This window comes from Tachysurus vachellii, chromosome 16 (genome assembly GCF_030014155.1).
Source record: "Tachysurus vachellii isolate PV-2020 chromosome 16, HZAU_Pvac_v1, whole genome shotgun sequence".
NCBI classification, from domain to species: domain Eukaryota; kingdom Metazoa; phylum Chordata; class Actinopteri; order Siluriformes; family Bagridae; genus Tachysurus; species Tachysurus vachellii.
Genome location: NC_083475.1, coordinates 2,962,192 through 2,976,700, shown reverse-complemented (window position 1 = coordinate 2,976,700; position 14,509 = coordinate 2,962,192). Strand labels below are relative to the sequence as shown.

Genomic DNA, 14,509 nt, shown 5'->3' with positions numbered 1-14,509 from the left:
GTTACCTAACAGGTATATTGTATGTCTGTGTTTGTGTGTGTAAGTGTGAGTGTGAGTATGTGTGTGTGTGTGTTTATTAAGGTGTTTATTAACGCACTTAATGCTCCTTGCTGATGCTTTTGTAAATCTGCTTTTGTTGTGTGAGTTATTGTTACCATGGACATGACCTAACCTTTGACCCTTATGTTAGCCCTGACTCAATGAATGACCCAGGAGTGAAATATGAAGTGTAATATTCCTACATTTTGATTGGCAGCTGTGAGACCTGTTTAAAGCTGAAATGAATGTGTGTGTTTATTTATCCAGAGTGTGTCCTACTGCTCTTTATATTCCCAGCTACTGAAGTACTTCATTATCCTGATGAAGAGAAACAAAGCGACAGATAATCAGGTTTTCATGAACATTTTGTCATTCTGAACAGATGTCACAGTTGTGACAGCCAACCTGTAAAGGTTCCTCTCAGATCCTCCAGAGCGTGTTGTCTGGTGTTTCCTAACTTCACCTCACAGCAGAAGAAAACTTTCTAACCTCAGTGTAGGTTCACCTTCACATATACGAGCTCTCAGTGACGTGTACAGAGACATCGGGAATAAACGTAAAGGTTGGAGGGCAGTAGAAGACAAGTTTGGTGCTACAGCTGACTCTGAGTAGCTAATATGGTTAGCTTGCTTTGCTAATCTGGTGTGAGAACATAGTCAAAGCCCTAAAGTTTGAGAGACGAGTATAGACTTGAGGGATATCTACTGCTATCTACCAGTGTTGTCTAGTTCTTCTTCGTCCACTGTGCTTTGTTTCCCTTCCGCCGTTTTACACTTTCAATTTTGTACATTATTTACAATAATTTATTAATTTAAAATTATTTATTAAATAAGTTTATTTATTTATTTTTCTCTACAAATTTGTACAACTTTCTACCAACAGTCTTTACACATACACACACACACACACAATATGAAAGCAAAAGAGAAAGATAGATGTATATAAAATCAATTAACTTGTATATTATTGTACTCAAGAGCATCTATTATATAAATATACATCGGCTTTTGACGAAAGTAAAGAAGGAACATCTCTTATCTCACAGCTTTTAACTTACTAGTGTATTTTTCTGCTGCAACCTCTATATACACACAAGGAGCATGATTATAATTATTATTATTGTTATAAGGCTTAGTAGTAGTAGTAGAATTTAACCTAAGGTATGCAAAGTGAGTATTTCAATAAAAATATACAGACCAACACCCAGCAATGTATGGAGGTTAGTAACATCACTCTGTGGTTGTACAACATTAACCTGCACTGTTTAGATGTAAAACATCCATTTGAGCACATCTGTGGCTTGAGGCCTGTATTCTATACTCCTAGGTCCACTACTAGGAGGCCCGGTGTTCCCCGTTTGTCTGGGTACATTATAAACCGAGCCTATGTTTAACCCTGATAGTACATTACAAGCAACACAGAAAGGAATGTAAAGACAACATTCAGGAGTCATTTTATCAGCTGTAAAACACAAAATATTACAGAATCTATAAGGTTTATAGTCTAAATGAGCTATATTGTCTCCAACACTAATCTCATTCTAAAACTCAGTGTCATTCACAAAGAAAGCTCATTGAAGTCAAAATTCAAATATCAAACGTGGATCAAAAGAAAACATCACTGTTCTACTTGAAATATTTAGTCGACATCATCTAGACACAGGCCTCACTGTAAATGGGATCATTTGAACAGCTATGTTAGATTACATGTACTAACAATACAATAACTAAATTGTCCAAATTAACTCAATGCCTTAGAGAGATAAAAGACTGGATGAGCTGTAATTTTCTGTTTTTAAACTTTGATAAGACAGAAATACTACTTATAGGCCCAAAAACCAGTACACAGAAACTCTCACAATTTAACTTCCAATTAGATGGATGTACTGTTACTAGTACAGTAGCTCGACAGTGAAAGACCTGGGTGTTATATTAGACAGCAACTTGATTTTGAAAATCATATCGCCCATACTACAAAAACAGCCTTCTTTCACCTTAGAAATATTGCCAAGCTGAGAAACATCCTGTCTGTATCTGATGCTGAGAAGCTAGTTCATGCTTTCATGACCTCTAGACTGGACTATTGTAATGCATTACTAGGTGGTTGTCCTGCATCTTTAATAAATAGGCTACAGTTAGTCCAAAATGCAGCTGCCAGAGTTCTCACTAGGACAAGAAAGTATGACCATATAACCCCAATTTTATCATCTCTACACTGGCTACCTGTTAAGTTTAGAATCGATTACAAACTGCTGCTACTTACGTACAAGGCTCTTAACGGTTTAGCTCCCATGTATCTAACTAGTCTTCTAACACGTTACAATCCTTCACGCTCTCTGAGATCACAAAACTCAGGACTTCTGGTAGTTCCCAGAATATCTAAGTCTACTAAAGGCGGCAGAGCATTCTCTTATTTAGCTCCCAAACTTTGGAATAGTCTTCCTGATAGTGTTCGGGGCTCAGACACACTTTCCCATTTTAAATGTAGATTAAAAACTCATCTCTTTAGTCAGGCGTATACATAACACATCCCATCATATTGTGCACTATTACACTAGACTTGCACATTTTTATGAACAGCAGATATGTTAATCCCTCTGCACTGCTCTTTTCTTCTCTTTTTCTACCCATCCCGAGACACCCAGACATTGCATCAGCTCTGATCGTCTTCCGTGCGATGAAGTTTTTGAACCTCCACTGAGATGAGGCCGACTCTGTGAGAATCCTGAGACATCTACAGATCTACCAGCTCCAGTTGGACTCTGTGATACTTGTATATTGTAACCACACCATCTATTGTCACCCATATGAGGATGGGTTCCCCTTGAGTCTGGTTCCTCTCAAGGTTTCTTCCTTTACCAATCTAAGGGAGTTTTTCCTTGCCACTGCTGCCTGAGTCAGACTCAGACTTGCTCATTGGGGACAAACACATATACACACATACATACATACATACATACATACATACATACATACATATAGATATATATATATATATATATATGTTCATTTTTAATATTTTGTTGAAAGTCCATTGCAGGCAATGACTGCCTGAAGTCTGGAGCCCATGGACATCACGAGAGACTGGGTTTCCTCCTTTCTGATGCTTTGCCAGGCCTTAAATGCAGCTGTCGTCAGTTGATGTTTGTTCGCGAGTCTTGCCTTTAGTCATCTACTGTTGTCTTCCGTGGACGGCCAGACCTTTTTATGTTGCTGAGCTCACCATTGCATTCTATTTTTTCTCAGAATCTACCAAACTGTTGATATAACTATTTAAATATAATATTTCCAAACTATTTAAATTCAAATTGGAGGAAGGGTTTAGGAATTACAGCTTTTGAGAGTAGCCAGCCCCCTTTTTCAAGGGACCAAAAGTAATCGGACAGTTGAATAAAAAGCTGTTTCATGTACCGGTGTAGGCTATTCCTTCATTATTTCTTCATCAATTAAGCAGGTAACAGGTCTGGAGTTGATTCTAAGTCAAACAGGCCATCATTAGGCTTCATAAACAAAACAAATCCATCAGAGAGATAGCAGGGACATTAGGAGTGGCCAGATCAACAGTTTGGTAGATTCTGAGAGAAAAAAATAGAATGGGATGGTGAGCTCAGCAACATAAAAAGGCCTGGCCGTCCACAGAAGACAACAGTAGATGACTAAAGGCAGAAAGACCCACGAACAAACATTAACTGAAGACAGCTGCAGTTAAGGCCTGGCAAAGCATCAGAAAGGAGGAAACCCAGTCTCTGGTGATGTCCATGGGCTCCAGACTTCAGGCAGTCATTGCCTGCAAAGGATTTTCAACAAAATATTTAAAATGAACATTTTATTTTATATTCATTTGTCCAATTACATTTGAGCCCCTGAAAATGTGGAGACTGTGCATAAAAATGGTTGCAGTTCCTGAACCTTTTACTTGATAATTTTGTTCAACCCCCTGAATTAAAGCTGAACATCTGCTCTTCAAATGCATCTTTTTATTTTTTATTTTTCATTTTCAATTTATTCTGTGGCATACATAGCCAAACCTATGAAAATGTTGCATGTGTCCAAATATATATGGACTTAACTGTGTGTGTGTGTGTGTGTGTGTGTGTGTGTGTGTGTGTGTGTGTGTGTGTGTGTGTGTGTGTGTGTGTGTGTGTGTCAGTGATTAATAACCAGTTTGAAATCTGTTGATTTCCAGATTCTGGCAGTCACACACAACTATCACAATCACACTTCATTGCTCTGCTTTCAGTACAATAGCTGTTGTCTTGTTTATCTATAACTTATATACATGTAATCTAACATAGCTGTTCAAATGATACTGTTAAATATGCATATTTAATATAGATAATATAGATGCAGATTATATTGTGTTTAATGTTTGTTTATCGTGAATGTTGGCTGAGTTTATTGTTCTTTGTAGTTTTACAGTGCCATGGTACTGTGATGTTATTGTCATGCTATGAAGTCAATCAATAGTTGTGATGTATGGAGAAAATATGTAAAAAGGAAATTCAGACAACGAATTCTTCAATAATGAATTTTATTACATCTAAGTGAAATAAACTGAAGGCACCGGTCAAAAACTCTCTGCCTCCTTTGTTTGATGCTGAAGGGCTGCTACATCTTGGATGAGCACTAGGACAGGAAAGGACAGGACAGGTTTGAGAAAAACACATGGTTACAAAGTTAAATTCTTTCCAACACTCAGGACATATTAAGGTAAGATTATTGATATCAGAACTTCAACAGTACAAGTACATACATGTCAACAGCCAGCTGCATCATTAACACTAATAGTGCTGATGTTCCTTATTCTGCCTAAATCATGACATGGTTGTGCGTACTCTATATAAATCTACAAATGGCATTGTCCAAAATCTTCCAAAAAAGCAATTTGAAATAACACAGAAAACATGTTGAGAAAAATGCAAGCAGCAAGGTAGCAGTTAGAGCTAGATGTGACAAGTCAATGAGGAAGGATTAAAGCTTTAGGATAAACTTTGTTGGTTAGTTTGAGAGTTTGTCACGTTAAGGGCTTGTTGCTTTTCCAGAGTGTTGTTGACTTCTGCCACCAGCCAGGGAAGGAATCCAGTTTCTATATCTGATATAAAGAAAAAGAGTATATCACATTAAAGCATACAAAGTGCCTAAATGGGAAAAGATATATATATATATATATATATATATATATATATATATATATATATATATATATATATATATATATATATATATATAATATATATATTTATACTTGAATATGAAAAATTCAAGTAAAAAATAAATATATTTGAATATGAAAAACAAATATGAATTTGAATATGAAAAATGTACAGTACCTGTATTTATAAATGACAAATATTGTATTAAAACATACAGTGATAAAAGAGAATGTTAAAAAAAATAAACTGGTTTTTCTTTTTACGGAAGATGCGCACAGAGGTTTAGGGAGGAGTAAACAGGAGGAATTTTGTCTCGTACGTACACTTTTGCTTTCGTTCACTTACTCGCTACTGTACACTCTTAATGCTACTTTACACTTAAATAGAACTTAACTAAACTTCACTAAAATTAACGAACTTAAATCAAACATTGCGTTAGTTCTGGCTGGCCACGTCGTCAAGCGTGCATCAGCTGTTAATCAGCTGTTCACGACGCGCACCAATCCGGTTATGACATCCATATTACCTGACCATTTAAATTCCCATTCACAGAGCCGCGATTTTAAACTCCCTCCTCCAACCCCGACTCCACCATGCCGGAACCTGTGTTCCTTGTACCAGTTTACGTCATAAATCTCCACATATTTTTCTCTCTCTCTCTAATTATTTATTTATCCATTCATTCATTTATTACTTTCCAAAAAAAGCGAGCAAATCTAATACTATGCATGATTAGTGGTTCTGTTATACGGAGGGTTTATTCTATTTTCTAGTCGCTGCTCTCCGCGCTCTGACCATGCATGCGCACGGACGGGCGCGTGGATTTTTGTCCAGAACAGAACCATACCGCCAACACTATCTGTATGCATATCATATAATAAATTCTCTTTCGGTCCTGACAGAACTGAAATTCTCTTAACTTAACTGAACTTAATTGCTACAATTTCTGTTTTCTTTACATTAATTTTGCTTAATTTTCTTCATCGCTTTTATCTTCACTTGTTTTTGCCTTTTTTGTCACTCTTTCCTCACTAATATCTGCCGGTCGTTATAATAAAAACCTGTCCGGTCGGCATATCAGATGCGGTGTAGTCGCACAAGTAAAATTTTTTAACGGATCCAACACTCAAAACGGATCCGAAAATTACAAATCCGCAGATGGTCGGCACCTCACGCAGCGCCTTTGCGACTCTCCATAGGAAATGAATGACTTCCTGTTTATCGGCCGTCGTTTGTCGTGTGCAGTGGAAAGGCGTCTGTGAAGGCCGAGTGACACACGGGAAGCTGAGTTGGGGAAACGGAGCACACGTGGCTGTCGGGGATCTTTGTTTCGGCGGCTCAGATGCTTGTATCTCAAAAATTTGCTCGTATATCAAGACAAACATTTGGCCGAATCACAGCTCATATCTAAAAAAATTGTATGTCAAAGCACTCGTATCTCGAGGCATCACTGTACACTGTGTGTACTGACTATGTATGAGCACATTGCATCTTTTCCACATTTGCACATTTCACCTGGTAATGAGCATTTTGCACATTTTTCACCTGTATGTAAACTGTTCTTAATTTCTGTTTCTTAACTACTGTATGTAAATGGTTTTGCAATTTCTGGAGCTCGCTCCCATGAATTTCACTCACCAAGGCACATGTGTTGTGGTGATGTGACAATAAAGGTGACTTGACTTGAATTGACTTGACTTGACTTGAGTAAAATATGTGAGAATGAAAATATTTTGGTAGTTGATCGAGTGTACATCTTGAAACAGCATGAACCTGCCCGGTTAAATGCTTTCTGTCTTCTCTGCCACACATTTTGTGTTGATATTTTGCATACATTTAAGCGTTCATTCATTTAGTGTTTATTCAATTTTGGAAATACCCTAGAACAGTGTTTATATTGGCTAAATCCCTCTTATGACATGCTATTTAGACACATTAAATAGCTGACTCACATAAATACCTACATTTGTGTTATTTGTTTAATTCATTATTGAATAAATTGATTATCTACTGAAAGATTTGGTGGAGTATTAACGTTATGGTATTACAGATTTCTCCACAGGAACGTTGCAGTAAAGACGTCACTTTATGGAGGATTTGCAACACTAGTCCAATCATGTAAGACAGAGAACAGTTTAGTCTTATGTCTGGCCTATTTCTCCTGTCTGATCAGAAGACAATAGAATTTATACACTATATGTTAGTTTTGGTGTGAAGTAGATGGCCTGAAAGAATTAATACAATATTATTTGACACATTTTTAGTATTTAATACTTTAATTACAGTAAATTAGAAACACACCTCTCTGCACTGGGTCATAGAAATATCCATTGTCTCTCAATTTTGAATAGACTGAGGGAAGCAGGTCAGCAAGATATTGCTGGGTAAATGTTCTAGTAGCAATTTTCTCAGCTGTTTCTCTTTCTTTCTTCAACACCATCCTTTGCTGCTTAATCCTCCGGGCCTGCATTTGGAAGTTGCGTCACATTTGTGGTGAAATACTCTGAAGATAAATCAAATATTGTCAATTGTAATTCATATTTATTATCTATCCAGAACTACTGGAGAGTGACTTATCATTTCTAAAAATGGAAAATGGTCGAAATACGAATTCTACTGGACATGATGCAGTTTATCATACCTTCTCCTCTTTGTGGCGCCTCTCCTGCTCCTCCAGTCGTTGAACTTCCACCAATTCAGCATTACGCAACTCCTGGAATGCAAGCTGTTGAGCCCTCAACCCAGCCAGCTCTTCTTCCTCCAGTACTTCTAGCAAAGCTTGCTCTATGGTCTTTCCTACCAACACCTGCAACACTGGCTCAACCTCCAGATCAAAGTCAAACAGCTGTAACCGAGAAAGACACCAACTTTATTAGTCCAACACTTTTGTCAAAACGGCTAGCCTTGAAATGCTCCACAATCAGACTGATGTTCTAATGTCTAATTGTTTAATGCTTTCCTTCTTCTGCTTTACTTCTTCATTCATTCATTCATCTTCTACCGCTTATCCAAACTACCTCGGGTCACGGGGAGCCTGTGCCTATCTCAGGCGTCATTGGGCATCAAGGCAGGATTGCTTTACTTCTTAATTTATATTAATAATTTCTATGTAATTATATCTATTGAATTCTATCTATCTGAGCAACTGAAAATTACAAAGTTGTCTCTTCTGCAGACATCACAGTGATAGACACACGATTAGGAACAATCTTATCTATGATATTTACACTAAATTTGAACTATAAATTTCAGTCTTAATAAGAGTTTTTATCTCAAAACACCAAGCCTGTAAGTTACACTACACTTTGCCCTTCATTTCTATTAGATGCTCATTGCCTACTATTAAATACACATACAGTTACAGCTACATTCACACATACAGTGATTTTATTGCTGCAAATCTACAGTCGCTGTCTAATGAAGTCTACAGTGGTCGTTTCTTTTACTGGTCGCTATAGTAATAATGTTCATCAGTGGGTGGAGCAACTAGCATTCCAAATCATTTTTCTTGATCAAATGAAAGGTTCTAGAGGGAGATCTTGTGTTTGTATATAAATTTCATCATATTATAGTAGATGAAGGAGAAGCAGTTTGTGTTCTTTGCCATGAATCACATGCACTCAACTGTCTTCACTGTCATTGGTAGTCACTGCAACAATGTGTTCAATATTTGCATAAACTTTAAACATTTCTCAACTTTGTCATGCAGCTGGACACGCCTGAATCTAGCAGACAGTGATTTCTGTCACTCATGTCAGCAAAATAAATAATCTCTGGTTGCTTTGTTATTTTGTGCATGAGTGTCACACTAACACATACAACGAGGAATGTATTAGTTATAATGTTAATTGTCTCCACATGTATATATTTCCACATTGTATGAGATATCTTAATCAGAATTTAAGATCAGCTTGACACCCATATTATGACAATAGGTTCTGCTATTTCATCCTCTGTCCATAATCAAACCCTGCTAACGAGTTTTCTTATATAACTCCACAGCTGAGTTAGGTATATAAGAAATATTCTATTTCTCTTTTGGGAGTAATGTGGCAACACACAAACCTGTTAAAAAGTGGCCTGTTAAAACTGTTTAAAAAATTTGCAACAAAATTGGCAACAAAATTTGTATGTGGACAAATAATGAAGAAGTTATCTGTACCTCTCCATCTTTAATCTGTGTCGCTGCGTCTTTGCTGGCTTGTCCAGAAATGCATCTGTCTGGCATTCCACACTGGCATCCTCAATATGATCACTCAGCTCCTCCAAGTATAATTCTAGGACACAAATCAGACTTAGCCTGGTGCACAGATTAGCATATGCTCATGAAGAAGCCTGTATTGATCAAATATATATTATAGCAGAGCAAAGTTACATTTTTGCAAATCCTAGCTTTTTGAAGTTGGGGACAGAGCGCAGGGACAGTCATGATACATCTGACCCTCTAGCAAAGAGTTTAGGGCCTTGCTCAAGGGCCCAACAGTGCTGGGGCTTGAAATATACACTACAAGCAGTATAAATAAAATATAGGTCTGAATCACTGTCTGAACAGAAGTATGTTTTTCCTAATTTGATTTTTATAACCCTACAAACATGTAATAAGCATATTATATTTTAGCGAAGAATAATACAATCACTTTAGCTAGATAAACAGTTTATTATTAGCACATGGTTGTAAAGCACAGCTACACTTTGTGTATTTTTTAAATTTTGTTACATTGATGGAAATCACACCCCAGCATTATATTAAGCTGTTAAATTTACTAATGTTTTTATAGCCATTAGCTTATTTGACTGCTCATGTGCCTCATTTCCACCAGAAAGAACCGGGTGCTGGTTCAGAGCTAGTGCTGGTTTGAAGTTGGTTTGCCATTCCATGGGCTAGAGAGCCATCACAGAGCCAATTCTTACATCACTGTATACGTCTCATCTTTTCCAGCAACGTCAGCGCAGCAGCAGCAAACAAAAACACAACATCAACAATGGCAGTTGTTGCTTTACTGTTAATGCTCATAGCTTTGCGAACCTACATTGGCATCTAACACGGCGAATCCAGAGTGTACATGCAGCTTCACGTAATTTGTATAAATGCTGGTTGCAATCAAGAATAACGGAAAGTATATAACATTATCATTAACACAGACAAACGTTAGCCTTAGCATGTAGCTACCTAATATCATGTGTGCTGATAACTGATTATATTGCGGTAAATTAAAAATGTATTAAAACATTGGTATACTTAAGGTACATTATCAAATGCGCTAACAGTAACACTGCCCCCAGCCCTGCCCCAGCCCATACTAAAGGTACATTATCAAATGCGCTAACAGTAGCCCCGCCCCCAGCCCCTGACGCAAGCGGTTCTTAAGTCTAGACCAGCAACGTTTTGGTGTTACTTAAGAACCACTTTTCCTGTTTCAGAGCCGGTGCTTTGGGTGTCGAAAAAGAAAGAACTGATTTTAAATAAGGCTCCGAACCAGCACTCAAACTGCCTCGGTGGAAAAGGGGCAATGGTAGTGTTTGACAATAGATTGAAAATATAAAAAAAGTATTGATTTCACTCGTGAAAGTAATCACAGAGAAGGCAGAAAATGAATCAGAAGTTTGTGTCCACTATTGAACTGAAGAATACAGTGATAAAGAAAGCACCCAATCGAACCCGGGTTATGGCAATGAGAGCACGGGATCCTGCTGCTGGATCACCTGGGGCCCAAAAGCTGCTTTAAGGTTATATCATTAAATAAGTTTGATATATTTAGCCTAAATATAACATATACAAGTTGAACACCATTAGAAAAGTTTCCACAATGATTAGTAAATAGCTACCAGTCTGAACATCCACATGCTTTCTCTCCGCGAGGTTGCCTGAATTCATTCTCTGAAACTTTGTGCCCTTTCTTACTGCAGCTCGTTGCATTGCTTCTTGCTGCCGTTGGATCTCGACTGGGTCCGGCTGAGCTGTCTGTTAACCACATACAGGTAACACAATATCTTACAGTACCATGTTAACTGGTGTCATCTGACTGGACATTACAGAGCATATCAATCCCATTCAAGAAAACAAAATCCCTAAAACATCTAGCATCTCCTTATTACAAGCAAACAACATAAATAAAGGATTTTTAGGGTTCAAGCGCGAATCGCTGGAAACCTATTGTTTCTGTTAGGATTTTTATTAGGGTTCAAGCGTGAAGCGCTGGAACACTATTGTTTTCGTTCTGATTTTTAGGGTTGAAGCGTGAAGCGCTGGAAACCTATTGTTTTTGTTAGGATTTTTATTATTATTATTATTATTATTATTATTATTATTATTATTATTATTATTATTATTATTAGGGTTCAAGAGCCAAGCGCTGGAAACCTATTGTTTTTGTTAGGATTTTTATTATTAGGGTTCAAGCGCGAAGCGCTGGAAACCTATTGTTTTTGTTAGGATTTTTATTATTATTATTATTATTATTATTATTATTATTATTATTATTAGGGTTCAAGCGCGAAGCGCTGGAAACATTGTTTTTGTTAGGATTTTTATTATTATTAGGGTTCAAGCATGAAGCGCTGGAACCCTATTGTATTCGTTCTGATTTTTATTATTATTAGGGTTCAAGCGCGAAGCGCTGGAAACCTATTGTTTTTGTTAGGATTTTTATTATTAGGGTTCAAGCGTGAAGCGCTGGAAACCTATTGTTTTTGTTAGGATTTTTATTATTATTATTATTATTATTATTATTATTATTATTATTATTATTATTATTCCGCACTAGAAACGGTCGTGCAGCCCAAACCGTAAGGCCTAGAGAGCTCAAACTTGGTCAGATGGTAGTACTGGTCACAGTTACTCAGGGCCAAAGTTTCAGTGGAATCGGACAATTTGGGGCGCTTCAGCGCCCCAAAACGCGTTTGTCCCCATAACCCCTAAACCCCTAAAACCCCTATGTCCAAATCTGAAGTGCTTTATATCATTGGAATCCTTGGCTCATGACTTAAAAAACGTATATCTCCGATTTCATCTACGCCATTAAATTTTTTTGCTATAGCGCATTTTATCCGAAACCTACTTTTGCTAACTAGTCCTAGGTTTCGCCTGATCGAGACCAATCCAGTGCAGTAATATTCTCGGGAGTCTCAATGACAATAATCTTTGAAAAAAAGTTTAAATTTTGATTCAGGGTCCTTAAGGGGCCCCAAAACGTTTGGACTGTGAGGAGCCAGTTTTACTAAAATGTCAATAACTCAAGAACTAAATAAGCTATCAACACCAAACTTGGGACACGTGTGAAAAAGGTCAAACTGAGGTCACAGTTCAAAAAAACAGGGCGATTGGCCACTTCGTGGCGCTATAACGGAAAAATCACTAAAAACAGCCATTTTTAAAAAAAAAGCCCTCTAGCGCCCCAACAGTCCAAAAACCCAATTGTGCGCTGACTTGTAAGGCAAAGATTCTGATTCTGACTCGGAGTGGGTGGGGCCTAACCCGGAAGTAGGCGTGATTTGTCTTGAAATGGGCGGGGCTTTAACCGGTAATAATTTAATAATATTAATAATGTAATATTTATAACACTAGCTTACTACCTTTATGTTTTTATGAAATACAGCAAAAACGTGTTAGACACACAGTGTCTGGTTACTGGTTAGAGACAGCTGAAGGTTTAAAAAAAGAAAAAAATCTCCGACAGGCAGAGACGCAATGCGAGTCACATTCTACCAAGCAAGCACCACATCTGAACGAACCCACGTGTACCAAAACTCTACTGGTAAGTAAGTACGTATTATTAACGTTACAACCCGAAGTAAAAAGCTGAAGAAACCCTAAACGTTAACGGAAAAGACCCGCGAACCCGAGTGACTGAGGGAGAGACAGAGAGCTGTTCTGTGTGTGACTGTGAATGAGCAGAGCGAGACACAGCAACACAATACATCTGTATGTGTGTAGGGGAGGGGCGCTGTGACTAGCCTATCACAGAACGCTGACACAATCAGCTACCCAATGATGATTTTCATTCAATCCGAGCACAGATATTGACTCGTATTACTCGTATAATACTCGTACTTGGCAGAAGTGCTTAATCCGTACCAGATACTCATTTCAGCCGAGTATCCGGCTCATCTCTAATGGATATGACTTTGTTTATTTTAGGGAAAACTGGACGGGTGAGTACTTCACATGACATATTGTGGCACCCTCTGTAGCATGACATATGTAGCATGACATGACATATATTGTCATGTCAATCCATAGGCCTTAAACGCTTGAACCCGGGAAATGCTGCTTGCAGCTTTAATTATTATTATTATTATTATTCCGCCCTAGAAATGATCGTGCAGCCCAAACCGTAAGGCCTAGAGAGCTCAAACTTGGTCAGATGGTAGTACTGGTCACAGTTACTCAGGGCCAAGGACTCAGCGAAATCGGCCAATCTGGGGCGCTTCAGCGCCCCCTCAACGCGTTAGTGCCCATAACTCCCAAACCGTATGTCCAAATCTCAAGTGCTTTATATTTAGGTCAAACTGAGGTCACAGTTCAAAAATTGAAGTGGCGATTGGCCACTTGGTGGCGCTATAATGGAAAAATCACTAAAAACAGCCCTTTTTAAAAAAACCCTCTAGCGCCGCCAACAGTCCAAAACCTCAATTTTGTGCTGACTCGTAAGGCAAAGATTCTGATTCTCAGAATCAGAATCTTAAGAATTCGGTCACTTTGTGTATGTGACTTGCGGGTCACTCGTTCTGCATCTGGGTGCTTGTGTTTCTTCGCTTTATGGATATGACTTTGTTTATTTTAGGGAAAACTGGACAGGTGAGTACTTCACATGACATATATTGTGGCACCCTCTGTAGCATGACATATGTAGCATGACATGACATATTGTGGCACCCTCTGTAACTTGCAGGTCACTTTGTGCATGTGAAAATCCTTTAAGGCCTTAAACTCCCTAAAGGCCTTAAACGCTTGAACCCGGGAATTGCTGCTTGCAGCTTTAATCATTAAGGGTCAAGCCCCGAAGGGGCGTAGACACCTATTGTTATCGTTAGTTTTCTTCTTCTTCTTCTTCTTCTTCTTCTTCTTCTTCTTCTTATTATTATTATTATTATTATTATTAGTATTATTATTATTATTCCTCTTCCGCCATTGAAGTCAATGGCAGCCCATAGAACCGTACGTAGGAAGGTTATGAAATTTGGCACACACGTAGAGGCCAGTCTTAGAAGTTACCGTAGCAACTTTGGTGTGTCTAGCTCAAACCGTCTAGTGCCACCAACAGTCCAAAAACCCAATTTTGTGCTGAATCTTAAGGCCTAGAGGCAAAATTCTTGCAA

The 14,509-nt window shown here is 38.0% G+C and overlaps 3 protein-coding genes across 5 annotated transcripts in view; 1 reads left to right on the top strand and 2 right to left on the bottom strand.

The window, feature by feature from the left end:
* The window catches only part of LOC132858895 (uncharacterized), a 338,173-nt gene that overhangs the window by 93,490 nt on the left and 230,174 nt on the right, over window positions 1-14,509 (bottom strand). The gene's annotated exons all lie outside the window — the stretch shown is intronic.
* LOC132858908 (cytoplasmic dynein 2 heavy chain 1-like) overlaps window positions 66-14,509 on the top strand; it is a 104,803-nt gene continuing 90,359 nt past the window's right edge. For 2 of the 3 annotated variants that reach the window (XM_060889461.1, XM_060889459.1), the window contains exon 1: window positions 69-534. The gene's annotated coding sequence lies outside the window, so the exon portion shown is untranslated. Of the gene's footprint in view, window positions 535-14,509 lie in introns of all 3 variants that reach the window. The other variant, XM_060889462.1, reaches the window with a different exon arrangement.
* Window positions 5,018-14,509, bottom strand: part of LOC132859436 (radial spoke head protein 3 homolog) — a 15,285-nt gene continuing 5,793 nt past the window's right edge. The window contains exons 2-7 of the mRNA XM_060890184.1: window positions 11,018-11,153; window positions 9,354-9,468; window positions 8,348-8,360; window positions 7,833-8,036; window positions 7,493-7,655; window positions 5,018-5,130 (exon numbers count right to left, since the gene is read on the bottom strand). Coding sequence (XP_060746167.1) covers window positions 5,018-5,130; window positions 7,493-7,655; window positions 7,833-8,036; window positions 8,348-8,360; window positions 9,354-9,468; window positions 11,018-11,153 — 744 coding nt within the window. The remainder of the gene's footprint in view (window positions 5,131-7,492; window positions 7,656-7,832; window positions 8,037-8,347; window positions 8,361-9,353; window positions 9,469-11,017; window positions 11,154-14,509) is intronic.